The 27,936-nt window shown below is 37.6% G+C and overlaps 1 protein-coding gene across 1 annotated transcript in view; it reads left to right on the top strand.

Moving 5' to 3' along the window:
- The window catches only part of LOC104159046 (testican-1-like), a gene marked incomplete at its 5' end in the record, with an annotated part of 137,334 nt that overhangs the window by 16,276 nt on the left and 93,122 nt on the right, over positions 1–27,936 (top strand). The window contains one exon of the mRNA XM_009696852.1: positions 21,256–21,388. Coding sequence (XP_009695154.1) covers positions 21,256–21,388 — 133 coding nt within the window. The remainder of the gene's footprint in view (positions 1–21,255; positions 21,389–27,936) is intronic.

Raw genomic sequence — 27,936 nt, 5'->3', positions numbered from 1 at the left:
TGTTTATAGCATATGGGATGTTGACTTTTTTGTTGTTTGTAAAGCTCCTCTTGCTCACTCTAAAGTGAGCAAGAAATGAAAACAGTAATTGGTACAAATGTCATCTGCTTGGCAAATGTCAACAGATTTGCCAACAAATGAATAATGAACAAATGAATAAAATTGGATGGGACTCACTGCTTTTGTATCCTCATCCTGTAAAAAGATGTTAGCTTTGCATATGGAGTAGCTTCGTAGTTCCTGGATTTTCAATGCCTTTTCAGACAACCTTAACACATCATCATTATCACTATTATTAAAATACAAACAGGTAGGTATATTAAGATGTGGGACCCAAGAGGTCAGTTCTACAGGCTCTCCATATACCTCTCAGCAGTACCACATTTGACCATTGACCTTGTAGATCACATGCATGTGTTCTTGCCTTGAGCTGTTGGAATCTGCAGTCTTTCTGGGTTTACCACAGGCCAGCAGATTAAGGATGTATTTCCCAATTCAAGCTAAAAATCTTAACCATAGAATTGCTGGAAGCAAATTGTAATAGTATTTAATACGTGTCTGTATTTTTGCTGTTTATCCCTATCTTAAATCTGTTGAGTAATCTAGTCAGTTAGAAATTATTATTTAACGTTTAAAACTGACCTCCAATGCTCTGAAAATTATTCTGTCTTTATACAATAATCTGTTTACCAGAGATTCTAAATTTATTGCTGGTTTTTGCTGTAGAAGCCCCAGGACATGAATGTGTTCAGTGGAAAAGTCTCTTTAGTGCTAATAAAAGGCATGCTTTTTTAAGATTGGGACTGATGTTTACAGTGAAGGAATTTTATTAAAGCTTTCCTTCAATTTCTAACATCCCATTATATTGGAAAAAATATTGCATATGCAGCATTTTAAAATCTGCCTTTTGATAAATAGCATTATACATTCCAATTGCAGTGAATATTACAAACAATGTATTTTGTATGAAATTTGAAAATTAGATCTTAAAAATATTGCGTCATTTGATGCTGGTCAGTTTGCTGCTTTTTACAATTGTGAGTCTTCTAATGTGATGCAGACTCAACATATATAACTTTTAAACCTACCAAAGACTGATCTTTATTGTTCTATAAAAACCAGTTCTATATTTTACCATTAGACTTCTGAGATTTTCCAGTTACTGCTTCTAAAGCCTTTCAGTAGCAGTGAAAGGCATTGATAACTACAGGCTAAAATTCTAATGAGTTGGGCCAGGCTCTTCTTTTACACCTCTTGCCTTGCATAGTTCACAGCTTTCTACCCTGCGTGTATGGCTCTGTTGGGTGGGAAACTTTGGCCCCTCTAAAGGTGGAAACGGTTTTCTGCAGAATTCTGCTGAATTTCATATATCATTGAATATCCTTCATCATTTCAGGCGCAAAACTTCACTAGGAAAAATGATTAAGCCATATCCAAGACCATCCTGAGGAATTCATCAGCAAGTATCTTGGCTTTCATTTTTGAGTTAAAGGTTGCAAAAAACCTGTACTATGAAGATCTTTTCCACATAGGTTTACCAGTTCCAAACTAGATTAGCAACAAAGGTGTGAATGTCAGCTAATATAAGATGAAAAAGGTAGTCTTAGGTATTTTATCCCTTTCACAGCCATGCAGTTCCATCTAATGGCACTCTTTTAAAAGACATATCATATGAAAACAATAAAAAGGAGCTTCTTGCATCAATCATTTTCTTATTTGGTGCAAGTTATGTTATCAAAATTAACTTTTAATCTATTACTTCCTGCTGCTTTAATATTTCAATTTCTATTATTCTCTTTTCATTAATAAGCTTATGATTGCCTGCTTAGTGTTGTGCCAGAACTCATCAAGAGCTCAACCTACAGATTTTCAATTTAGTCATTTTATATCAGATTAATTCAACCAATGAACCACGAATGACATTATTTATGGACATGAGCAACCAAAGTACAATCTGTTTAAAGCTCTGTACGTAAGGAGTACTGATGATTATTAGAAATCAACCCAAAACATTTTGCTTCTTTAAATATGTCTGTTCAGCTGTCACTGTTCCACTTACAAATTAACTAAAGAAAGGCAATGCTGTGCCATTAACTTTTTAGGCAAAAAAGAGTAATACTGTAGCACACTTTTGAAAGACATATTGCTGTATCTCTGGATTTAAATTAGTCTTATATCATAATTTCATTCCCACGAGCATCTTCTGTATCTTAAAAAGAGAGGTAGAAAAATTTTGCTATTTCTATGTCATATGTTGCACTTCCTATAGTGCAGCCAATTTTTTAAGGGTGTCAAGGAAGGAAACACCATGCCAATGTTCATTTTAATTACAGTCCGTATCACCAATGCAAAACTCTTGTGTGATCTCTCTAATAGTTGGACGAGGTGATCATATGTTTGAACTTCAAAAACTAATACAGAAAAGAAGGACATTTTCTTCTGTGGTTTGAGCTCTTACCTTCATTTTTTCTCCCTTGAATCTACTGTGAAAGTCAGTGCTAAATTCTCAGTGCCAGTAGTCGAAAGAACAATTTTTATCTCATACCAAGCCCCTTCATGGATCCTTAAAACTGAAAAGAGTTATTATTTCAGAATCCCACATCTCTTGGATTTGGCCTGGTGGATTTGATAGTCTGGAGGCTGTGAGCAGACAGTCCATGGGACGATGTTGAACTCCAACATTCACTTTCCTCAACAGGAAAGTATTGATTCATTAAAGCCCATCTCATACTTGCATGCCTGTAGAGTTGGAAGCCTACAGGGTCATTTTATGGTTAGAGGATCCATATTCACCTTTCTCATCTGTAAATGCAGTGATACATCTTTTATCAAGGACTGTATATTCATTCTAAGCCACTTAACTGGCTACAGTGTAGAGCTGTCTAAAATAAATAAATAGCAAATACATGATGATAGATTCTGTTACATTAATGAAGCATAATTACCAGGAAACATTTCTACAGTTCTATGCTATTAAATCTTTCTGGAATAGCGGGGGCAGGAAGATTAACAAGTTTTCAAATTACTTAAGAGAGAATTATCAAGCCTTCATTTTGCTATCAATTATTGGATTTATGTTCTCTACTTTAACAATGAAATCCTAAAAGATTCATTGCAAGTAAATACAGAATGTTCAGTGATTGCAATGTAAAAAGTCAAAATTTCTAGCAGATTCCACAGAGTTATCTCCTACTCTAATTAGTACATTAAAAAAAGAGAAAGGAAAATTTGTATTGCAGCCAGTGTAAAACTGCCACCTCTACGAAATCAAATATTGCAATTAGATACAGTACTTAAAACTGAGGGGTTTTTTTCATGTTCTTGGATTAGCTCTTAACTTTATAGAATTATCTGTATAGTCTTTGCAGCCTCTGTTTGCACTCAGCTCCCTGCTGAGATTTTTTTAACACTGGAACATTTTGAGCAAGTGGAAACAGAAATGAGCTTAAAATTAAAACAAGCTTTCAGCTTTAAGTATTGAGCAGACGTGTTCTGGAGTCTTCTGACAAAATGGTTTTCCTGTCAATTCAACAAAACATTTTCTAGGAATGTAAAGAATAGTTCTTGACAAGAGGGTCTCTCACCTCAGAAATGTAAGATGGTAAACAGACCTTGAATGTAGAATGTAAAAAAGAGAGGTTCAAGCCTTGTCACTCAGGTAGAATAGTCTCCTGGGTCTTCTGATTAGTGGCTATTAGCTTTTCTTTGTGGCTTTCCCTGAAAATCTGTAGTTTCTATTTCTTTCTCTTGGTGTTAATTGGAGAAGAGATTTGGTCTCATCAGCCTGGGTGAGTGCCCTAGTCATTGGGCTGTCAGATTGGTATCTGTCCATGTCTGACCCAATGAATATTTCATTAATTATGCAAAATTCACTCAGTAGCCTCATGGTTATGGCACTCAACTGGGACTCAGGCTCTACTGAGTCTGTACTGCTGTTGTTAACAAAAGGGTAAATAAAATCCACTGCCATGACTTTCCAGTGTACCACCTTTGAGAAATAAGTAAAATCAGACTGATGTAATCACCACCTCCTGTCTTGATGGTATGACAAATTTATTTTATGTTAAGGTTGTGAAGACAGTCTATAGCATATAGTTACCCCCAAATGACTTGAGTATTCAATTATGATTTGTACCTAGAGAAAATGAGACGTTATTTTCTTTCATTATTTTCTCAAGAGACAGAGTATGGCTTTGCTCCTGGAAAAACGTCCAGATATTTTCTCTCCTCTTTTCATTATTTGGAAGCAATCTGGCATTGCTGCTTTCATATTTTATTTCTACAATTGTAGAGATGAAACGTACTGGATTATGATTCCTGAAAGATGAAATGCTTTGCCTGGGTCTTCACTGGTTTCTGACGAATGCCAACTATTAAAAAAATTTCCCAATCTCCTTTCTTTTCCATTTTCTGGGACAGTACCTTTAATAAGTGGATATTGCAAAGTAGACTTTCCCAATAGCCCTCAGCTAGCCTTTTTTCTTATAGAATTCTCTTTACATACTGAAGAATAGCCAATTTCTATCATTGTCTCTCTTCATACTTTTCCAGGAAAAGCAAGTGCTTCAGAGTGTTCTGAGGACTTGCTACTAAACCTGTAGAATTCAGGGGAATAAAAAATCTCACAAATCTTGTCAACGCTTAGTGATGTGATCACTCTAACTACTGCACTATTTTGCTTATATTACATTTTAATTCTAGCAGAAAAATGTGTCATGAAATAAATATTCTCTGACAGTCTCTGTACTCTTCTCCTGCCTGGAAGATCTGCACTTCGAAAAGAAATTATTTTGTCCCTTAATGAAAGCTTATGTTATCTCACACATCTGAATAAACATGCTCCTATACAACATAATGCAGTTTTAAAATAAAGAACAATTTTTGTACCTTGAGGCTCTTTTACAACTCTGTAAGATTTCAAAATTATGCTACTGTTCAAAAAAAGGAAAATATACCCGAGGGCTGAAGCATTCTGTGCAGTTCATTGGAATCCCAATTATTTTCAGTGATATATTTTATCTCCTGTTTATTTTTATGTATTTTTATTTGTCCTCCAGCCTAAACTATATTCTCATCTTCAGATTTTTCTCATCTTTCTTTCAGCACTGTACTGAATCTGTAATACTTTACACTTCTTATTGTGCAGCCAATTTTTTAACGGAGTCAAGGAAGGACTGTCCCAACAGTTATGATTGGGATTAGAGGAGCTTTCTACTATAGTCTCAGTTTTGACCCATACTGAAACAATCATCCATAAATTTTCCATGCAGCACACTGTACTAGAAAGGAATAGTTTTGTAGAAGATATTTGAACTATCTAAGTTATTTCACTTTTGCAAAGAAATCTTTGGAAAATTTTTAGAAACATCATTGTTCACACTCAAATTTAAGATGTTTTTTACAATTTACTTTAAAGATACAAAACTGAAGTTTTGTTCTGAAGTAACATTGAACTGTCACTGATGGAGAATGCAGCCTTAAGACTTCAGATTATGTTGCAATTTTGTCCGGTTTCCTTCTGTTTCTTCTTTCACTGGAAATAATTTTGAGCCTTCCAACTGTATTAAAATCAAGAGGCTTCATAAAATACAGAGGATAAATGTGATCTAATCACTCTCATTAAATCAGTTTATTAGTATTCTTTGTTGAAATTGGTGAGAAACTGTTTTCTTGTCTCCACAAATTTAGACTTCTAGCATTTTTCCATCTTAACAAAAATACAAAATCTTGAAAAAATTCATGTTCGAATACACAGTAAGGTTCAGTCAAATTACTCCAAGCATTTGTTCATCTAATTTTGAAATATTTCAGTTTGTTTATGACATTTCTTTTTTAAAAAATTCTGGCATAAGATTTGTTTTAACACAAAAAGGCTTTTAATATAAACTAGCCTATAACTCTGAATTTGGGTAAGTAAAACATTTTGACAAGATTAGCTCTTTTCTCTTTCAGCATTTTTATAGATATGGAAATCCATTTTCCCATGGATGATTTTGATTTCAACTAGTCAGCATTTGCTTCTTTGAGAAAGAAATGTTAAGTATGTTTCTAAATTTTCCATATTCTCAGTTTCAAGATAAGGGCCACTGAGGCACCCACTACTTATCCTGATGCACAGGAAATAAAGTAGTAGGTTGGAAATTATGATTCTAGAAAATGAGGTCAAAATAGCTGAAAGAGGGGTATTTATAACACCTTGCCCTTTTAATTGCTGAAGTTTGATGGAATTTGCTAAAAAAGTGGGGAAACAGCTCTTTCAAACAAGTGATCACTTGGCAGTAGCATACCAGGCTGTCCATACTCTGCTAGAAGGCTGTTGCTGAGATTCTTGGATAGCTGCATGCCTTATGTCTCACAAACTACCTGGTCCACACCAATATCCTGTTAATGCATGCTTTGTTACAGCTTATGGCTATACTGTATTTCTTGTATTTATCTGTATTTAGGCAGCTACTAAAGAGAATTGTCTTGATATCATCCACACTCATACGATATAGAGTTTAATAAGAACCAATATGGTCTGCTTATGCTAGTTTTGTTATTGTAACTCTGTCATAGTTTGATTACGATAATATCTAGAAAAATGTTATTTAATAGGTATGGGGAGTGACAGTTGGGAATTTTGCGTTGCTGATTTAGCTAGCCTCTAGCTTTGATCACCACATAACCCATCTTCTTTTATGAAACAAACCAAACCATTCTAAGTAGTTGGTTGTTGCAATCAGTGATCATCAACTGTGGAAGACTAGTTAACCTTAGTAGTAAAGCAAAATGGAAGGTTTTTTTGTTTATTTGTTTAATGAGTTAAGAAGTCAAGACAACAGGGTTAGTTAAAAAGAGTTGAAAACATTAATAAAGAATCAAACCCACTCCTCTAGTCTAGCATCCAGTCTCTTGCCTTGCTCAGAAGATGATTCAACAGGTAGAAACACAGGAAAGTTATATGTCCTCTGCTTTTTCTTTCCTTTTCTTTGAACCTTATTGGCATTTATATCGATGGTTCATGTTCTACAGAAAGGACATTTTGTAGTTTCATTGTATAAATTAGTCTGTCCATTCTTCATTGCTGTACATTGTAATGCTGCATGCCATTATTCTGGTCAGTTGTCTGGCTTTAAATCTCTTTCAAGTCCTTTGACAGATTTTTCTAGTCTTAGCTAATGCAGTTTACCTGAAGCCCAAGACTGCCAAATTGAATTACACTGCAGTCATTCCTGTTTAGCACCTCATCCATAGTTAATTTCTTGAGCTCCTATGTTTTATCTATCTATAAATTTTTCATTTGCAACAATATTTTAGCTTAGCAAAGGAAGAGCTCAGAAGTCTGAGGGTTTTTTTAATTAGTTCCTTTGTTAGTTCAGGAATTTTTGTTTCATTTTGAACCAGCTGCCTGTATGACTGAGGTTCATAGTCCTTTCAGAAACTCATATTCCAGTTTTTGATGAAACACAGTGAGAGTTATTAATTTCCTAATGAGTTTCACCCTGCCCTTGACAGCATACCAGCAATGTGTTGAGTGCTGAAATGGAAACCCTGCCCTCTTCACAGCAGAGCAGAGCAGAGCTCCATCACTGACACCTTAGTGTCATGATCAAGATGAGATAAATTGTCGGTAGACTAGTGGTCAGAAAACACAAGCCAAAGTTTCAGTGTTCCTGATATTCAGTGATCTGATTACTCCAGTTGACCAGTTTATAGTGCTCTCTGCTAAATTCTGAGAGATAGGAAAGAAATGAGGATCATTAGAGCATGAATCCAAAACACTGTTGTTGATACATAAAATAGCCTTACAGCTGCTATACTGCAACCCTCAGAGTAAGATTTAACCAGCCTTTGGCTTCCTTTATATGTAAGGAAATGGGCTCATGCAGAAGGTATCTCAGAGCATGTAAATTACTTTTCAGCTCTGGGAAGAAGCAAACTCATATTCTGTATTTTACCTTTGCAAATACCTCCTTCCCTCACCAAAAGTATTATTTACTAATGACCCAGAACTCTGATAGGTCTACAGGTAAATGTACATTTTGTATCCTAACAGTTGACAAACTGAAAATGAGAGTATATTGTAAACAAGCAAAATGTGAGAATGATTGTTCAGGCGATCTGAAAGGATTTTAGGAAGAAGATACAGGACATAGCTAAATTCATGATATTTTCCTCTTGGACATAGTGGAAAGCAGAAAGATAATGTGTTATGGCTTGCATCTGGGAAAGGAAGGATATAGTTAAAGTCCAGATGATAGATGTGATGATAGGGAGGCAGTGACTGAAAAATAGAGAAGCTGATGAGAGAAGAAATATTGTATGCTTGGTTTTGACATAGCAAGCTTCTAATGTGGACAAGATGTTCCTGAGAAGAAATCACAATAATAGTACAAAAATAGTACAGAGGGGACACCTGTAAAGTTTCTCAGACTACAAAGGATTCAAGTGTAGAAAGGTAAGAAGACTAGACTATTACAGGTAAAGCACCAAAATGACATTGAGAGACCATCTAGAGAGAATATAATATGATACTTCCTAGGAGAGATGGAAAGAATAGTTAAGAGTAGGTGAAGAAATAACTGCTTCTCCAAGGGACTTCATTTTTGAGGTTGAAGGAAACAGAAGAACGTTTCAGAGATAGGAGGGGAAAAGTGAGAGAAAAAGGAGATTAGCTGGGAGGAGGTCAGAGCAGAGTGGTCAGGCTGAAAGATTGGAATCACAATGGTTAACTACAACAGTGAGTAGAAAAGGGCACTGCAATTTTTTCACAACTTTATAAAATTCTCCTTAAACAAGCTGACCAGATCTTGAGAAAATAGGGCTGGAGGCGAGAGTCAGAGATGCCAGTCAGGAGAAGGTAGACCACAGACAGTAGGTTTTGAGAGAAGAAAAGTGTTTTATGAAGAAATGTAACAACATTGGGGAAAAAAGAATAGGATTAATTTGCATTGCAAAAAATTAGTGCAGTCCCTAGATTTCCACCTGAGCAGCAGAGAAATGGTAGAAAGAAAGAATAAGAATAGGGTACAAGGAATCAATAGTGAGTAGGAGAAGGGCAGTGGAGAGAAGGGGAAACTGTTGAGAAACAGAGAGAGAAACTGTTGAGAAAGCCATCTGGAAGCTCACAGGAATAGAACTCAGTACACAAGAAAAACGTAGTCAAAAGAGTGGCCATCTCTTATGAGTGACACGGTTAATTCAGGATTAGTCCAAATCAGTTGCTAGAGATGAATAAATGTTGACCCTTGTTCAGTCCATTATTCTCTCATAAGCTAACTCACAAAGGACGAATGGGGACAAAATCAGAGCAGTGAGGACATAGATGTGTAGTTGATCACAGCAAGGTAAATAAAGAGAAATGTATGCTGAAGTGAAATTCAGGTGGGAAGGAGTGATTGAAAGTAAGGTGGCACATATTAAGCAACAACATTATCTGCACTAAACTAATTTCTGTTTATTAACTTAGCAGCAAATTATTTAAATCTGTTTTTTTACAAAACCTGTAAAAGTACCAGGTAATGTTACGCTATATATCTAAATATGTCACTGCTTGAGTCTTACTTTTTCACTGGGTAAAATATGCTTTTGAGGAAGCTGCTATAAAATGCTGAAACTTCTAAAAGTGTAAATGCATAGCTACATTGCATTGTAATGACACCTTGCGCCTCTGTGGTTACAGGAGCCTATGGAGCTACATATTTGAAGAATATGGGAAGAATGGATGGTTTGTAATGCATGGTTGCTAGGCTTCACGATTCAAGGTCACAGCAAAGTGAAATTTTAATAACTCAGTGCAAGTAACCCATGAAATGTATATCTTGCAGTTTCTGCAAGTATGTCAATTGCATTCATCTTCAAATTTTACCTAAAGGTGTGTTTCACCATGTGCTGTCTCTAGACTGGATCATGTGCATTCAGTTAGTATCATAAGCTAATGTGATTATGTAAATTCTGTTTATCAGTTTGGGACCTTCCTGAAGCTCTAGTCACCTTTCATCAAGACATAGCCTGATATAAGATGGGTAAAGCTCTTGATGGCCTCATTTGAGAAGCTCGGAATGGTATAGATATTATGAGCTCCATCTCTAGCATCAAATAAGTAGACAGACAGCACTGAATATGTTGAGAAATTCAGCAGAATGTTTAGACATTCATAGTACTGAGCTCTGTAAATCAGCAGTGCTGAATAAGCACCAGGAGCATTAGCCTATTTAGATGCTAAAAAGGATGGGATTTTAAAATTACCCAGCTCCTTATAATATTTATAACTGGTTTGGTTAGCATGCATTTCACTAACGTTCATTTTATTCTGACATAGGAACCTGCATTCCGATATTTTTCCAAACCAACCTTGAATAGTGGATTTTAAGTATATTCTGGAGGTGGCTTTGGGATTGATTTTTTTTTTTTAATTGTCTGTTGTTTGACAAGACAATTCTATTCAGAAATCATATATGAATTCTTAGGTAATCAATGCTAATTGTAAAAATCCTCAACAGCTTAATCTGCTGTAGCCTTCTTGAGAATTTAATAAGCCTCTCTCATAATAAAATGTGTCAGAAGGGGCAAATATTTTGCTAGCACAGCTTGTAACTGATTGTATGCACCATGGTAGCAAGTGTTCACACAACAGAAGTACTGTGCAGTCATTTTTAAAAAGAAACATTTGGTTTAGTGCCTTAGGGGCAAAAATTGTTACTATATTTTTTTAAATGCATTTACTTTCTCGTCCCTACCAGCAATATGTCAATTTTTGTGAGGATTCGCCTTAGGAAAAGCAAAATCAACATAATGAAGCAGAAAGCAGCTCAGCTGTCTAAGGACGCTTGGTTTAGGGGGGATCGTTGATATTTCCCCTGCAGTTGCAAAGTGACAATAAGATTTCGGAACGTTTTTGCTTCAGAAAAAAAAATTAACTCACACTTTTGGGGCAGTAGGGCTTTTTGGAGTGTAGAAGTAAGGAATGTGTTGCATGTAACTGAACTACTGCCATTGCTGGAAAAAATAAAGCTGGGTTATAAAGCACACTGAATGGCACAGAGCTGATAAAGATACCAGTGTGGGTCTGCCACCTATTTCAGCCCACTAGTTTGTCCCAACAGTTTCATTCCGCTAAGCAGTGGAATGACTGTGGAGACATGAGACATTGGGGATTTGATGGTGTTAAACTTGACAGACCCCTGCGTTTGGCTGAGAATGAGGACCGTTTTTAAGCTCGTCTATCCGCAGCTTCTGGGAGATTCATCAGTCATGTTGGAACTTTCTAGTCTGGTTAAATGCTGCCAAGGAATCTGCCATGATTTTTAGCCTTACTAAGTAACTTGCACCTTTCTGCTTGCACAGCTACTCAGCCACACAAGGTTCAACACTGTACCTAGAAATATGAGCTGTAGCAGGGAAATGGTGGAAAACGGCTGCTCTGCCATATTTGGTGGAAACAATTTTGAAACTGTCTAATTGCATGAAACAGGGCACAGAGAGTGAGGATCAGCTTTCCTTCCCAAACAAACGTGACAGCTCAGATTACTCTCACATGCCAGCAGCAATTCAGCTTCCTTGGAGATCTTGGCAAGCTCTGCCAGCAGGAGGAGGCAGACCTGATCAATACAGTGTTTTAATATCAAAATGATCAGATCCAGGGCAGAGAAAAAGTACCTTCATCCTCTTAAAAAGTATTCTTTTCTGATAACATGGTAAAAACATGTAAGTGGTCGTGGAAGGAAGGAAAGAAAGTCAATGCCATCAAAAGTATTAAGTTTGCTGCACACTTCACCTTTAAGGACTCTATGCCAAGTTGCAGCATCTCACATGGCATGCAAAATCCAGGGTTCAAAAGTGGCTGCTGAAGATTGCTACAAACTGAGGAGTGGTAGAGAAGATTTCAGCTTTAATTATGAACTTCCTGCTATCTCCCCGCCTCCTTTGAAATTCAAGGCACTTCATTTTATTTTCACATAGTTTGGTGTCTGAGATTCCTTTTTATGTTAGTATAAAAATAACGATGAAAAGGAAAATAATTCTCTTATGAAAATTCATGAGAACAGGCAGAGCTGTGTTATTTATTCAGGAGAGCGTAATGGCTTTAAAAAATGCTGGGATTGTTATGTTTGTGTGGATTTTTTGTTTTGGTTCTTTTCCTTTCTATACCTTGCCAGTTTTCACATCTATGCAGCTGTGGAGCATATGTGTGAGGTCTAAAAGTTGCAAATCATTAAGAATTTAGATTCAAAAATAAATTGCTTCTAAGTACAAAAATCTGTTAGCTAAGAATGTAATTGGACCCTTCAGACACCATTTTTATGTATTAAAGTGCTCAAAGGCAGAAAACCATGTGCTTCTCTAATGACCTTAATAAAAAATCTTACCATTTTTAGTCCAGGAATAAGTAAGGCCAGGTACTAACATCTGTCATCATTTAATCCAACTGACAACTAAGCCCCACCCAGCCGTTTACTCACTCCCCCTTGGTGGGATGGGGGAGAGAATCGGAAGGGTAACAGTGAGAAAACTTGTGGGCTGAGATAAAGACAGTTTAACAGGCAAAGCAAAAGCTTCACATGCAAGCAAAGCAAACCAAGGAATTCCCCACTTCCCACGGACAGGCAGGTGTTCAGCCATCTCCAGGAAAGCAGGGCTCCATCACCCATAACGGTGACCTGGGAAGACAAACGCCATCACTCCCAACATCCCCCCCTTCCTTCTTCTTCCCCCAGCTGTATACGCTGAGCATGACGTCATATGGTGTGGGATATCTCTTGGGTCATTGGGGTCAGCTGTCCCAGCTGTGTCCCCTCCCAACTCCTTGTGTCCTCCCAGCCTCCTCACTGGTGGGGTGGGGTGAGGAGCAGAAAAGGCCTTGACTCTGGGTAAGCCCTGCTCAGCAATGACTAAAACATCCCTGGGTTATCAGCACCATTTCCAGCACAAATCCAAATCATAGCCCCATACCAGCTACTGTGAAGAGAATTAACTCTATCCCAGCCCAAACCAGCACATCATCTCAGAAGGATATTTGTGCTGAGAGATCCTGATATTGTGCAGAGCAAGTTGTCTTGGCAGATTAACAGTATCCATATTTAAATGCCATATTATAGCTGTTTAGACACAGACCTTGCTGTTGTTTGAGTGGCCTTGCCTATGTAGATGCATTTGGGGGATTCTCTGACTCCATGTTGCTGGATCTCAGAAATTACCTGCAGCAGTTGTATCAAATCAGTCTGAGAGCACAGTTTTTCTGGCCCTCTAGGTCCTCGGAGTCTATGTCAGCTTTTGCAAATCCTCTATTCCTTTAAAACACATAAGTAAATAAAAAAATAAAAAGATTTCTTCATCTTGCAGAACCAATAAACTTGAGCACCCTGGGCCTCAAGACCCTTTATTCTCTTTCAAGACTTGCTTGCTATCTGGACCTAGTACGGTCCATGCAAGAATCTTCAGGGCATTTTCCCTGCAAGATATGTCAAGACTTTTTCTTGCAAAACATATTGCTATACCAACACTTTCAGCCTTCTCTATATCTAGCTGACAAGGTCCTCCTTGTATGCTGTTTCCTCCATGCTTATTTTTATATTGCCTTCTTACTGTTGGTAAGACTCTTCCTTGACTCTTCCTCTTCCCTTGGAAATTTTTCATTTCATGGAATGACACCTGATACAATTTCACCTCAACAGCTAAGATTTTTCTTTTCAGTCTTCCCTAAATTTTTCATCTCCAACTCTATCTTCTGAGTACAGCCTGCTTCCTGAGAACAGTCCTGTGGCTACTGGTGCTCTCCAGCAATGGACAGATTTAATTCCCAAAATAATTTCATCGGTGTCATTGTTTGAAAGAACAACTAGCAAGTATCCATTTACTGTGGGAGAAAGTCTTGAACAAGCCTCATTCTGCCAGAAAGGTCCCCAGTCACCACCATGCCCCATCGAATCTTTGCACATCTAACAAAGTACAGTGAGTCGAGGCCTTTTTATTTCTTAAGGCTCTTTTAAGCCAAATCTGTTGGGGAGCACATATGAAGGCGGCAACAGAAAGTAATCAATGGCCTTAGTACAATCAGATAGTCAAAATTATTTTTTTGAATAATGAAATCAAACAAAGTGGTAGTATATGAGTCCAGTGGGGTGATGCTGAAATGCAAGGCAGCTCTGCATGTTATTATTCTTTGTATGTGTAAATTCCAGGTAGAAAAATTATTCTAATCATATGTCTATTCTCATTTTACAGTGTTTGTATTAAATAAGGAGTCTGTGTCTAATTCAAAAGCTTAGTATCCTTTTTTTTACGAGGTAATATGTGCAGACTGTTTTCTTCACGTAGCTTGACAGGGAGCGGCTAAAGGTATATACAGCTCTTGTGAAAAATATGAAACGTTGTAGAAATGAGGCCAAACTCTTAGCTCTAGTAAACAGAATACAAAGAGAGAATAGAGCATCGCCATTTATACTGGCAAATTTCAGCTCTGTCATTTTTTTCCTCAAGAACAAGAGAAACAGCTTATGCAAAGGAAAGATAGAAGCAGCCAGGCACTGCTGGGTTTATCTTCAGTGTGATAAGCTTCCTTCAGGGAGACAAGAACAAACTGTGCACAAGGCATAGAGAAGGTACAGACAGTAACATTTTAAACTCTTTCCACAGTGAATTGTTCCAGCTTCAGGGAACCATTTAAGTTTGCCCTGTCACAGCTCCTTCCAGCTTCTCAGGAAGCACAAATACTTGGTACCTGCTTTGGTGCACTGAACTTTTTAATTTTATTTCAATAGGGTTTGACTGATTAGTAGTTGTATGTGACGTACAGCATTTTGGTTTGATATAAAGTCTAGAAAGAAAGAAGGATGACGTTAATCCTAATCTTGAGGAATGTCTCCATGTGAGCTGTAATTGACTCACAGTCACCTGAAGACAAGGTTATATGGAGAATCCTTGTGGTAGCTGGGCCCACCTGCAGGTGCCTAACTCCAACCTGCCTTCCAGGGAACCTGCAAACCCTGAGGATAGTGAGGTCGCTTTTGCTGCATTGAAGAGGTCTCTGGAAGAGGCCACTGGGAAGAGATGGTCTTCCATGCAATCAGCCCAACTAGGACCAGAGCTCAGAGGGCTTTCAGACTTCTGGCTTTAGAGCAGAGGAAAGAGGAACAAGAGTTTCTGTCCCTGCAGCACTTTGCATGTCAGGGCATCTGCAAAGCCCCAACCTTGGCACCTCAAGGTCACTTGCAGCCTGAGATAAACTGGCACACCACCATCTAGACCTCCAGCAGCAATGTCATTAAAAGTTCAGTGACACCAGTTTATCTCCATGAAATAATTTGATTTGTCAAATTAGTATTTTGTAGTTAAGGCCTGTTTGATAAAAAAAATTCCTGACTAGTTCAATATTATTCAGGTAGGACCTGAAGTAAGTAGTTGTATTATTTTAGGCTGCAGAAACACAGAGCGGTGAGCGTTGCAATTTGCAACATGTATTGAACCAAATCCTATGTTTGTGTGACATTACTGAAACAGTGACTTCAAGAACAAGAAGAGACAATACCCATCTCTTTATTTTGTTTACCTGACACTTTCTGTCAGAAGAAATCGTGTAACTTGTTTGTTGGGGTTTTTTTGAGAAACTTTCTGCAGTTATTTGCAGGAGACCTTTGAAAATTCATCTAACAAAACCCCCTTTGGGTAACGAAGTGTCTTTTTCTTGTCCAATAAAATAATAAATAGGTTCTAAAGTCCTAAGGTGGAACTTCTACTTACTGTCTCCTTCCTTACAAAACTGTGGCAGGACTTTCAAAATAATAGCTTGCAAACTTCTATTCAAAGGAGCCTGATTTGTAATTGCACTAAAACCATCAATGCTTAATCTCCTAATTTACTGTATGTGCATTTGGGAATAACTAGTCTTAAAGAGGAGTAACATACTCTTAGTGTTGTAAATTTTCTTCTGGATGAAAAGTCTGAATTCTAGTGCATTTTATATCTTTATTAATACTAAAGTTCATTTACAGCTTCAATTGAATTTGCACTTGGACAATCAAACATAACTACATAAAAGCACAGAATTAGTCTTGCTTATAAAATCTGTAGATATTTTGGCTGTTTCTAGCTGGCAGTGATAAGACAAATATTAATTGAAACAAAAAAAACTGATATTATTTGCCATTTTAAATTATATTATAATTTCTCAATTGTTTTTCTGAGTTATAGTCATTATCTTATATAGCAATATTGCACAGCTTATTAAAATATAATATGCCCGTGTTTTCTGATAAGCTATTGCCTCAAAACTGAACACTGATACTCTCAATTTGCACATTCTGTATCAAATTTACAAGGTCCTGTTTTTAATTTCATGTCTTTATAGACCACCTAATCACATCACACTATATTCACCACAGCTTCACCTAGAGACTCCATCAACAAGAGAAATAAGCTGCAGAGCAGAAACTAAGAGATCATTGTCTTCTCAGTAAGTGAATTAATTAAAAACTATCAATTAGTTCAGTAAATGGTAAGAAAATGAACTTTGTGCAATAGTTTGGAAGTAAGTATTGAGTGAAACTAAGCTTATCCATTTCACATCCATTCTCACTTCCTATGTTGTGGTTGTGATGCTCTGTGGTGATGCCCTCCAGGTTTCACCCTAAGAGATAAATCATTCCCTTTTAAAAATGCTACTTTAAAATATTTTAAAATTCAGTTTTTCCAAGAGTCTTTCAAGGCAAATAAAAATGAAATTATTCATCATTTTAGGACCTTGTAAAATTTAAAATTAAATGTAAATGAAACAAATCGTAAATGTAAATAAACAAAACATAATTTTTGTACAAGTGACTTTATTTTGGCCTCTGGCTTTGCCAGAGGTTATTTCTGTATATGCTCTTCTGTGCTGTGCTGGAGAGAATTGTTATAAGCACAGATGCAGAGATCCCCAAACAGCACAGCCCATATCAACCACTCAGAGAGTTGGTCAGGAATTAAGGCTGTGGATTCTTTGGAAAAAATACGATTCAATGTGAGATGTTTTGTTTCAGGTGTTGGGTTTGATGAATTTTTGCTGAATCAAAGGCAGTGTTCAAACCCTGCTAGCAGGCTGTCTCCAGGCCAGGAGCAGCCCTAAGTCACCAGCCAGGTGGGAAGAGGTTGGGGAATTCACATCCCTGAGGCTGCCAGCTGGGGCAAAGCTGCCAGCTGCACTCATCAGCTCTCATCAGGGCTAAGCTTCTGGCTCCCCAGTGCCCACCTGGAAGCCTTAAAATGTTGGATGGAGCCAGTTTTCCTAGAACCTTTGAGCTCCCTTTGTCCAGGGCCAAAGCTTTGTGCCTGGAAGACCTGTGTTGAAGTGCAGGTGTTTGTGGCTTTGGAGCAGGCTGTGCAGTGTGGCTGATCACAGCTACTGCCCATGGTCCTGGCATCTGGCTGATGGCATTGGGAAACCCTGCTGTATTCTCCGTGTTTCTGTGCAAGCAAAACAGATGTAGTCTCCCTGTATTTTCTCAGTGTGTGGTAAGTAGTATGTCTGCGTAATGAGTAATGAAGTTGAGTCAGCGTACATTCTCCCTGTGTTGAAGTGTGAATGTTTTAAACCACTAAAACTTCTTTATGCATTAAAATGTTAAGAGGCTGAATTCTGTAAAACTTAAGTACTCCTTAAATCTTGTGCCTTTTGGTGCATCAGTTCACCAGCCTGAAAAGCAAAAGCAGGCAGAGTTTGCCTGTAAGTCTTAATATTTGAGCAAGGCATTCATGTTTATCTGCTTCTGGAATACTGAAAATACTTGTCCCTCTCATCTTTATAAATGTGCTAGACTTTTACCCCAGTGGGGAGTTTCTGGTTTGTTCTTTCTGCACAGTTGTTATTTTCTAATGATTTGTAGTAGATCCTTCCAACTCTGAGTCTTAAAGCAGGATTAAAGTTGGTTAAGTTGTTAGGAAAAGAAAAAAAAGTCCTAATTTGCTTTGGCCTGGCTTGCTCCTGACATGTTTAGTCTAAACCAAGATGATTAGTAGCAAAACATGTTCCCAGAGTGTGTGAATGTGCACTTCCATTGAGAAGGGATTTGCTGGCTGGCTGCTTATGGCAGCCGATATTCTTGTCTAGGTTTTAACTTGTTTGTTTGGATGTTTGATGTGTTGTTAGGGGTTATAGGATTGAAAAGCTTCCGGAAGTCTTATCCACCCTCTCAAAATATCACTCCAGAAAAGTACATGTTTACTTTTGGAAAATAGATGTCCTCCCTAGGAAACAGGTGCTTACCTATATTTTTGGCAGGGGTGTGGAATCTGGGTATCCAGTTAAAACTTTCAGCTATTCCTCACTTGGCCAAGCTGACAAAAATTATTTTTTACTTACTTCAAATACAGTGTCATTTTCTACTGCTGTGTCTGACAAAACTGTAGCTTTGGAAGAATATATTCATTTTTGAAACTTAGATTATTTTTTTTTCTTGCAACCAAAATGGCCGCTGCCCTGTGCTGCCAGTTACCTCACACATGCAGAAGTCAGGATTGCTGCAGGTTTCTTGCAGCAACCCCCTGCCTTGTTACGCACGTTATATGAAGTGCTACTAAAATTGCTAACCTTTTCTTTTTAAAAGAATAGAGTGCTTTGAGATGTAGTCCGCTGTGAATTCTTCTTGTTACTAAATATCACTCTCTTTGAGAGAATAAATTTCCTCCTGCTATCAAAAGAAGATCCTGAAGATGAATGTTTCCTTCAGCCCCTGTAAGGGAAAGGCTGCAAATCAGGCTGAGGTGGAACCGTTATAGTCCCTCGCTAAGGCGGGGGCTCTGCTTTTCCACACATGGCTTGCTGTTGGCTTCAAGGCAGCTGCAGTGAGAGCAGAGCTTAGGCCGAGGGCTGTGCATGTTCTTGTTACTCTCAATAAAGTGATGGAAAGGGCCAGCAGGCTTGATGAGCTCCTAAATGACTCAAAATGGACAAATTAATAATTTTTTTAAGTGAGGATGGGAGAATGGAAAACGTTATTAGCTCCAGAAGAATCTTCCAATAGAAACTGGCTTTGCGGTATGAATCTTGAAGGGACTGTGGCAGGATTAAAGAAATTAAGAGCAGAGGGGGTGTAAGGCTATGCAGAGAGGGACAAGTAGCCATGTCCAGAGTGGATTTTTCTTTTAAGGTTATAGTGTGAAATGCCTGCATGTGGTTTGGTCCACAAATGCTGTACAACGTATTTTATACTTGCCACTCAGACCCTCAAGATCCTCTGATTATTTTTTTTTTTTAGGCATCAGTCTATCTAAGAACTTCAATCTACATTTAATTTCGATGAGGTGCTCATTAGTTCAATCACTCATCTCCATCCTGCGTGCTTTGTGGCTAATGGCTTTGATGACGATGGCACTAAATCATATGCTTCAAGTTTAGCATTTCTTAGCTGTTTTTCTATAACTAATCCTAAAACTTTCTTCTTAACAATTTTGCGTATCGAGACGGGTGGAAATCAAAGTCTGTGAAAAGGTAGAAAGTCTGCTTTATGCCATGATCTATTCTTCTGCAGTCTCCAAAGGAGAAGCACAGCACCTTTCACATCTGTCTCCAGTCTCAGCTCATCAGTATCTACAGTACTACATCAAACATATTTTTGACTCTCAGTTTGTACATTTCTAGAAGTGCAGGGCTGTAAGTAAAGCAAACAAGGAAACTTTCTCATCAAGCTGAAAAAACAAAAGGCAGGCCTGTAATCAAAACAGTTTGAGAAAATAAGGTAATCGTTACATTTTAGTAACACAGCATTGTTGGAGGCAAGGGTGCTGCAGAAAAGTCAGTTACTCCGGAAGATTTGAATATATGGTTTGTACAGCCCCGGCATAACAGAGCATGTCTGTGGAGTTGTATTTGGGGGCTCAGAGCCAAGCAACCGCCCATCTGCAGCATTTAGTACCTGATACAATGGTAACTCTGCAAGGCAGAGTGCATCTGAGAGAGAGAAAGCTGCTCTGTGCGTTAAGAAAACTTCTTCAAAATAATAAGGGAATTTAGTCTTAAATACTAGGCTTCTCTTTTCATAGTTTATGGTATCATGATTGGATTCCTTCTGTGGACACAAGCTTCTTAATAGCACTAGTCATCACTGTGAAAAAGGTTAGACCTGAAGAAAACTAGAACCGAGATGAAAGAATAGAATTTTTATTATTTTAGCAGCTGAATGTGTCATTACATCAGAGTCAGTATTGTGTAGCAAATTGCAAGCTGTAGTGAAATTGCTTTAAAAAATATCTGTATATATTTTTCTAAAACTGTGATGAAGTCATTCAGTGGCACACTGAAATGTATTTCTAGCTGAACTGTTATATCTTTTTTTACTGTGGTATGAGAACAGATGGCAGTTATTTTTCTTAACAGTCTCCAGCAACGCTGATGCGATGCCTTGCCTTCCCTTGTAAATGCTTTCAAGCGAAAGACAAGTACACATGGCCAAAATGAATCTGCATTGTAACATTGACTTGTGGTTTCTAAAGCAAACGTTTAATCAGCTTACAACAGTAGGCTGGTGATAATTACTTAATGTCGTATCAGTCAAGTGGTTCATTATGACAGGAAAATGAGCTATTAATCAGAATCAATTGCACATGTTTTGCAATAAGTTTTTTGGAGCAGATGTCTTTTTCATAGACATTTTTAATGCAATAATTGAGTAGTGCATGACTTGAGGACAACTGCAGTCACTCCCACAGTATAAATGCATTTGTAGATTTGGAGATGCTGTCTGTCACTTTATAGCATTCCTAGGGGGACTGTGATTGATCTGAGAAGAAAAGCTGTTCAGTAGCTGGCATGTAGAGAGGGCTACTGCACGTACAGTGACAAAGTTGTTTGGTGATTTTGTACATTTTTATAAGCATAATATAAATTGCAGTGTTTTTCAAAGGATTTTGTTTTAAAATTGTTGCTACCTTAACAGCAACTTGGAGGAGGCCTGGTGAAAATGTCTCTAAATACAACCTGATGTACTGTTACTTGCCTGCTTCACCAGAAATGCTGTGTAGTTCAACAAAATGCTATATTCGTAAGTGAAGTCATTTGTAGTTAGAAATCAAAATGAAGCTGCCAAGTATTGTAAATCTAGGGCTGCCTACCAATTTATGACTTTCTAGATTGCCTGCTGTAATGTACCATGTTATAGAAGCATTGTTAGGAGCCATATTTAATTTACTTGCTTTAAATTAATAGTGTGTTGAAAATCCAGCTTTGCTGTATTCAGAGAAGTTTTCATTCTTCCATTTTATATGAGCATGTTCAAGAAAAACCTGATGTCTCTTCTTTTACAGCCTTCGACAAAAGAAAGGAAACTTGGCCCAGAAGCACTGGGCTGGACCAGCTAACATAGTGAAATGCAAGCCTTGCCCCATGACGCATGCCAGCGCTGTCTGTGGATCTGATGGACATACATATACTACCAAGGTAAGCTCTGTTTGTGACCTGAAATCCTGTCAGTAGTGGTCATCCAGGCTGTAGTATGAAGATGAAATAGCTTTCATTAATAGGCAGTATGAAATTACAGTCTAGTTTGAGAATATTTTTGAGTAGAAAGTGCTGATAAGTGTAGATTTTTACATATTTGACAAACAATAAATCAGAATCGTATGACTTCTGTGATTCATGTTTCTCTAAATAGCTTGTTCTTGCTAATGAAGTAGAACACTTTCAACGCTGATGATCTAACAGAGAAAAAAAAATAATTTGATCATGGCTTGTTCAGACAAGAGGATTTGGGGATGGTTCTTGGTTTTAAGATTTGGTCTCCAAATGGTAAAATAAGTTGGCAGTATCATTGTTCTGTGATAGATTTGTTTGGGTTTTAATTTTTTTTTTTTTCCAGGCTGCATGGGTAACATTACAATTCATTTAAACCACAGCTTTAATAAGCTTGTGTACCAGATGCAGCATATATGGTACTATAAAAAAATTCCCATAGCCCAGTGAGGATAAATTAACTCATTGTTATATTGAAAATATGATCACCTTAGGGCTTGACTCAATAAAAGAAACTGGCTTTGCAGCCATTCAGCAGTCCAGATCTCCCATTATCAAATAAAGCCTTCCATGTCTTGGATACATGTTCCATAAACAGCACTTCAAGCACTGGAAGTCGTGTTTAGGGAATACCCCTAAGGTTTTCATCTCTTTCTGAAAGCAAGGTAAAGTTTGACAGCCAGTAAAACTACCCTTTAAAATCCAAAAATAACTTCTCCAAAATCCAGGAAAATAAAGTGGTTGGGGAAAAAATTCTCTGCTGTGATGTAACAGTGATGATATTGCAGCTACATTATCTTCTCAGCTGGGCAGCTTGAATTCTTCATCCTTTAATGGACACGAGTATTAAAATACTGGCATGGCTAATTCACTTAAGTCTCTCTTCTGTCTGGAGGATTTGCATGGCTAAAGGAGCACATCAGCAGAAACTCTCTCATCCTTGCACACATAGACTGCAAAAAAGGGCTCCAAGTTGCATGATAAACAAGCTACTCTTTAATACTCTTGAAGAGTATGTAATGCAGCAGTTTAGCATTGGTATTTAGGGTTAAAATTGGGCTCATTTTGAAACAACTTTTTCTGACTGAACTCTTGAAAGTATGTAAGATATTCTGTAGTAAATAGCTTTCATTGCGTATTCTGTCATCCTGTTGAACTCACTTCTGTGCATCTTACCTGCATCTGTTAGCTCTGAGTCTTTTTTTGACCTTCTCTATTTCTTACCATAAGATCCAAATTATTTTCATCGTAAATTCTGCCAGTATTGTAAAGTCACCAGACTATTGTGACTATGATATAAGCCTGACAGCTATAATGAAGAAATCAAACAACTCCTGTTGTTGTCATGCTTGACTATCAGAGATACATAATGAAGAAATCAAACAACTCCTGTTGTCATGCTTGACTATCAGAGAGATACCTCCCAGAAGTTGCCTCTGAGTGGTTGTGGGGTTTTTTAAAGGAGACTTTTAAAAGATTTATTCAGAAGCAACTTTGTCTCATCTTCATTTATTGTGTGTATATCTATCAATTGTTCCTGTCCTAGCAATTGAAAGTTACGGTGTCTTGTTGGTCTCAAGTGCAGCAACTTCTTTTCCACAAATCTTTGTCCACGTTCTCTACCACTGCCTGGGGAAAGTAGGGTTTCATTGCTTTTTGAGTACTGTTCCACAGGAGGAAGTGCTTGTCACATTGCATATTTGTACTTACTTTTTTAAATATTTTTTTTTTTTGATCAAAGGCTCCTCCAGTGTGATGCTGATCGGTAGTCTTTCTGTAACATCCAATCCTAGCAAGAGGATACATGTCTGCTTAACCTTTACACAATATCAAGGAGATGCTTATAGCAGTAAATCTGAGTACATTATTACAGTAACCTGTAGAACATCATTGCCTTCTACAATTTCTTTTAAAAGCTCTGCTTAATTGATTTCTTCTTTTTTTTTTTTCCCAAAAAGACAACTTTTGGTAAATGAGCTGAAAATACTTTAGGCAGAGCATTAAAACTAAATGGCATATTTTAATGCCCTAACAAATAACGTTTTTATGGTCAGTAGTGATCATGAGTTTCTGGTATCTTTTATGAACAGAATACAACTGTTTCCCTAAAATTCACCGTTAGTTTTCACTAGATAATGCAATCTCTTTTGCTTGCCCTTAAGTCACTAAAATCAAAGCTTTTCTTTGATAGTTTTCTTTCACAGGCAGTGCTGTTGGCAAATATTATTTCTGGCACTGCAGTGCTGGCATGTTCTGGTATTGACTGTAAAAATGCAAAAAGGTGGACATTTGAGTGTGGGCAAATACCACACTGCTTTGCATTTTTATGTATGCATTCGTATCTGGCTCTGCATCAACTGCTTTGTGAATGTGTAATGGTATGCTGGGCAAACGAAAGGATTCTTGCTAAGCTTGTAAACAAAAGATGGAGAGTAGCCTCTACATTTCAGGGGGAAAAAGTCTTCTGAAATCATATATCGGCCATCTAGTCACATAGGCAGACAGGCAGTATACACATACGCACCAGCGTTTGGATCCATCCTGGCTCAGTTTGATTTTTGTCTTTTCCTGCCAGCACAACAGGGCGTTAGTCTGGGCTTACACCTCGTGGTCTGGCAGGGCAGCATCAAAGCGTTTCACTAATGATTGGGGGCTACCAGTCAACGCTATCAGTGATGTTTGTACCGGGGATTGTTCTTTCCATACTTTGAACTGTTAGCTGAGGTAAAAATGAATGGAAAGGAAAAGATACAACAGAAGTAGGACTGACTGATACAATGCAGATGAAACTTGAGCGTCAATAAATGCACAGTAATTCACACTAAGAGAAAATAACCAAATATACACATCACAGGCTCTCATTTAGCCACTTGATCTCAGAATAATTCTGGCTGTTTCTCGGAAGACATTGTAATGATCGCTGCCAGGCAGGAAGGCAAATAAAGTGTTAGTAAAGGAATTGAGAACAAGCACAAAACATTATGTTTCTCTGTAAATGCCTGGACTTCTCATTGCCTTCAGTTATCATCATTTCATCTCAAAACTGACATGGTAGAACCAGGAAGTTCTCAGAGAAAGGCAGTAATGGCTGTCAGAGGTGTGGAACCTGCAAGGAAGCACAGAATTAACTGGAACATTTCAGCATGATTTTACATGAAGACATGACTAATATTGGAAAAGAAATGTTGTACTTCATCATACAAGGTCTAATGAAATTATAAGTCAGTGGTTTCAAAACAAAGAAAGTATTTTTATTTTTTCAGGTCAAAACACAATTGTGAAATTCACTGTAGCACAGTATTGTGCAGACAAGAGATATAAATGGGATTTATATAAATCCATGGAGAATGGATCCACTGCAGGCTGGTAAACCTCTAGCACACTGAGTCCCTAAGCCAGTGATGACTGGAAGCTGGGGTGATTGGTGTAGGTCAGCAGGACTGATTTGTTCTGTTTTCTAATTTTCTTTCCTTTGCTCCTTTGTGGTTTTCATACTTTTAAGGGTCTGCAACTTGACAGGATACTAGGCTGAGGGGATAGCAGGGCTGAACTAATGTGATTATTATGCAAAAGTGGAGGCATCTATATCTTCAGATAAGACAAGCTGATAATGGAGCTAACACAGTCCTCTTCATCAAAGTACTGCTCTTTAGGAAAGGAACGTATTCCTTTTCCAGTTCAACTTTGACTTAGGTTGAAATTTCTTTTTAAACAGGTTCCGAGTATTCCTTATATCACTGCTTGGCATTTTTAGTTTCTGCCCCTTCAAAGTTTAGTTTCAGGCCTTAAAGCAAAATTAAGACTGCAGAACTTGATCTGGAATGATGTTCCACAGAACCTGAGGAATCTGGAGGACTTTGATCTATTCTCTTCTTATGAAAACTTTAAAGAAATCTTTAAGGATTCAATTCCAGGAAAGTAACATAAAATGCTTTTTTAGTTGTTGTTCTTTTAAATGATGTCTTAGTCATTCCTGACTGGATAATAAAATCTTCCATTCATAAAGGCTATATAGCAAAATAGCAAAAACATTATCATCTTGCTGATTTGCACTATTTGGTAATCCTCCGACTGTTACGCTCTTTGTTCTAGTGCTTTCTGCAGAGATTGCATTTTGAAAGAAAGCATTTTGCTTATGTTAATTATAGTGCTGGTGATTCTGGGAACTGACTGTGCTCATCCACCTCGATTATAAGGGATTAGGATTCTTTGAAGGTAACCATTTGCAGGGCAGCAGAGGAAATGTTATTGGCCCAGCAGAAACACAGGCTATGTGTTACATTCTTGAGCACCATTACTACAATGGGATGTTATGCCTGGATCTCTCTAGAAATGCTCAGTAACTGATACTGTGCATAAAAAAGAGGGGAAGAGAATCATGGATCCTAGCTCAGGTTAATATATTGGGTTAACCGCAGGTCCAAGCATCCTCAGGAGGTCAGTGCAGCAGACTTTCTTGAGGTTTTCTAACTGAATGGCTTTTCCTCGAAATCAACTTTATTTTTTAATTAGTGAAATTTTCTTCATGAAGAAAGACATTGTAGACCTAGAGACAAGAATTTCTTGATAAAACTGGGGAGAGCAATCCAACTCAAAGCACTTGATACAAGGGTCATAGGAAATAAAAATAATAAAATGTAAACTATAAACCCCCATGTTTAAGCTTACTGGTTGATTTAGATAGAGGTTCAGGATTTTTAACTTGGTCTCTCAGTTCCACCAAATACATAGAGGCCTTCAGCCTCTCAACTTGTTTGTTGAGGGCTAGTCAAATGAATCTTTTTCTCTCTTTCATCTTCCATTGAAAAATATTCAAAGGGGTTGGTTGCCAACATAAAAATAAACAGGAGAATGTTGAAAATGATGAGAAGTCCATGCCCAGATCTTGTGCTACAAGGGATTTAAGTGTGTCTCCTAAACTTTCACGATAGGAGACACAAGGTACTGAGTACTTTGATGGATCTTACATTGATTTATCTTCAGATGTGGGAGTTGTAGTGCTTGACAAATCTTGCTACCCTTTAGGCATTAAACCTTTTTGGTTCCTTTTCTGAAGTGCCTTCAAAACTTGTGTCCACTGTCTCTGCGTTATTTCATCTACTTCACAGAAGTGCTAAAGTTGAAGAGGATGAAGGTGTTTGGCTGTGGTGTCTGGTGGGTTTTCTGTTCTTGTTTTCTTTTCCAGATGACAAACTAATTCTTCTGAGTGATGGGATTTTTTAGTCGCACCAGTAATTCAGTGCTTGTGCATGACAAAATTTGAACAGAGATGTGGCGTCTATCTACTCAGTCCTCATACTCTGTTTCCAGCAATTGTTCCTAGCATTTTTTTGGACTTGCATAATTTTGTTATTTCTGGAAACTTATCTATCACTTTCCTGTTAAGTTTGAAGTCTATAGGCTTTAGGTTTGTCAAAAATTTCACTGACTCTCTAATTACTGCTTGAAATGCAAATGTTTTAAAATCTGCACGCTCTCTTCCATATTATAAAACTTTGTAAAGAGAAATTGCTGTTTCCTGGGTGTAACAGCTCTATTTAATACTCTGACAATACAAAGCACTTCCATAGTATAATGCAGTCAGAGTTTTCAAAGCTCTTTAACGTACTGATGAATTAAACTTATGAGGTAAGTAAGCCGTGTAAAGAGGGCTATGTAATTAGTTAATGTTTTTGTCGGCAACACATTAAGAAGAATAACTCTGTAGCTGTCAGTTTTACAGGAAGTTTAATTAAGCTAGTTAATAAAGCAATTACCTGAACATGACGATGACTGCACTTAACTAATCAGAAAACGAAAATAAGGATGATCTTAAATTACAAAACATACCACCTCAATGACTAATGGTGCCTTCAAAGATGGAAAGGTACATTGGTATAATTATTGTGCTTCTAATTAGGTGCATTGTTGTTCTGCAAATTTTAATTAAATCATTGCAAACTAATTAAGTCCATGATCATGTCTCTTTTTGTTTGAAAATGGAAAAATTGCCTCCTGTTGTCATAACATTAGGCAACAAATTTGATATTAAGGGATGTGCAAGAGAAATAATTTTCCAACAATCTTGAAACGGGAGGAAAAAAAGTTACCAAAATAACGAGACACTGTTAGTTAAATGTGTGCAATGTGAGGGCTGCTACGTTTAATTAGGAGGAGCCTGTATTCAGAAGCACAATTAACAAGTATTTGTTAAAGTGTCCAAGTTTTGAGTATTTAGTGCAACATGGTTTGGTTTTTCATAATCCAGCTATCAGCTGGATTACCTGTCCTCTCAGTGTGGGGTGCTGTTACCCAGCTGTGGTTTGTCTAAGGGATGTCTTGGACTTCCCTGATGGAGAAAACTGGATACTCAGCAGACGCTTGGCAAGTGTTAAGACCTGTCCTGTCCTCAGTTAGATGAAGAGTTGAATTAAATTCTGTGTTATCTTTTAGCTTTGGCTTGGCTTTGTAAGGGAAAACTAAGAAAATAAGGGGGG

Source organism: Cariama cristata, unplaced genomic scaffold, assembly GCF_000690535.1.
Source record: "Cariama cristata isolate BGI_N322 unplaced genomic scaffold, ASM69053v1 scaffold6553, whole genome shotgun sequence".
Lineage (NCBI taxonomy): Eukaryota > Metazoa > Chordata > Aves > Cariamiformes > Cariamidae > Cariama > Cariama cristata.
Note: the sequence above shows the minus strand (reverse complement) of the source record. Positions and strands in the feature narration are given on the sequence as shown.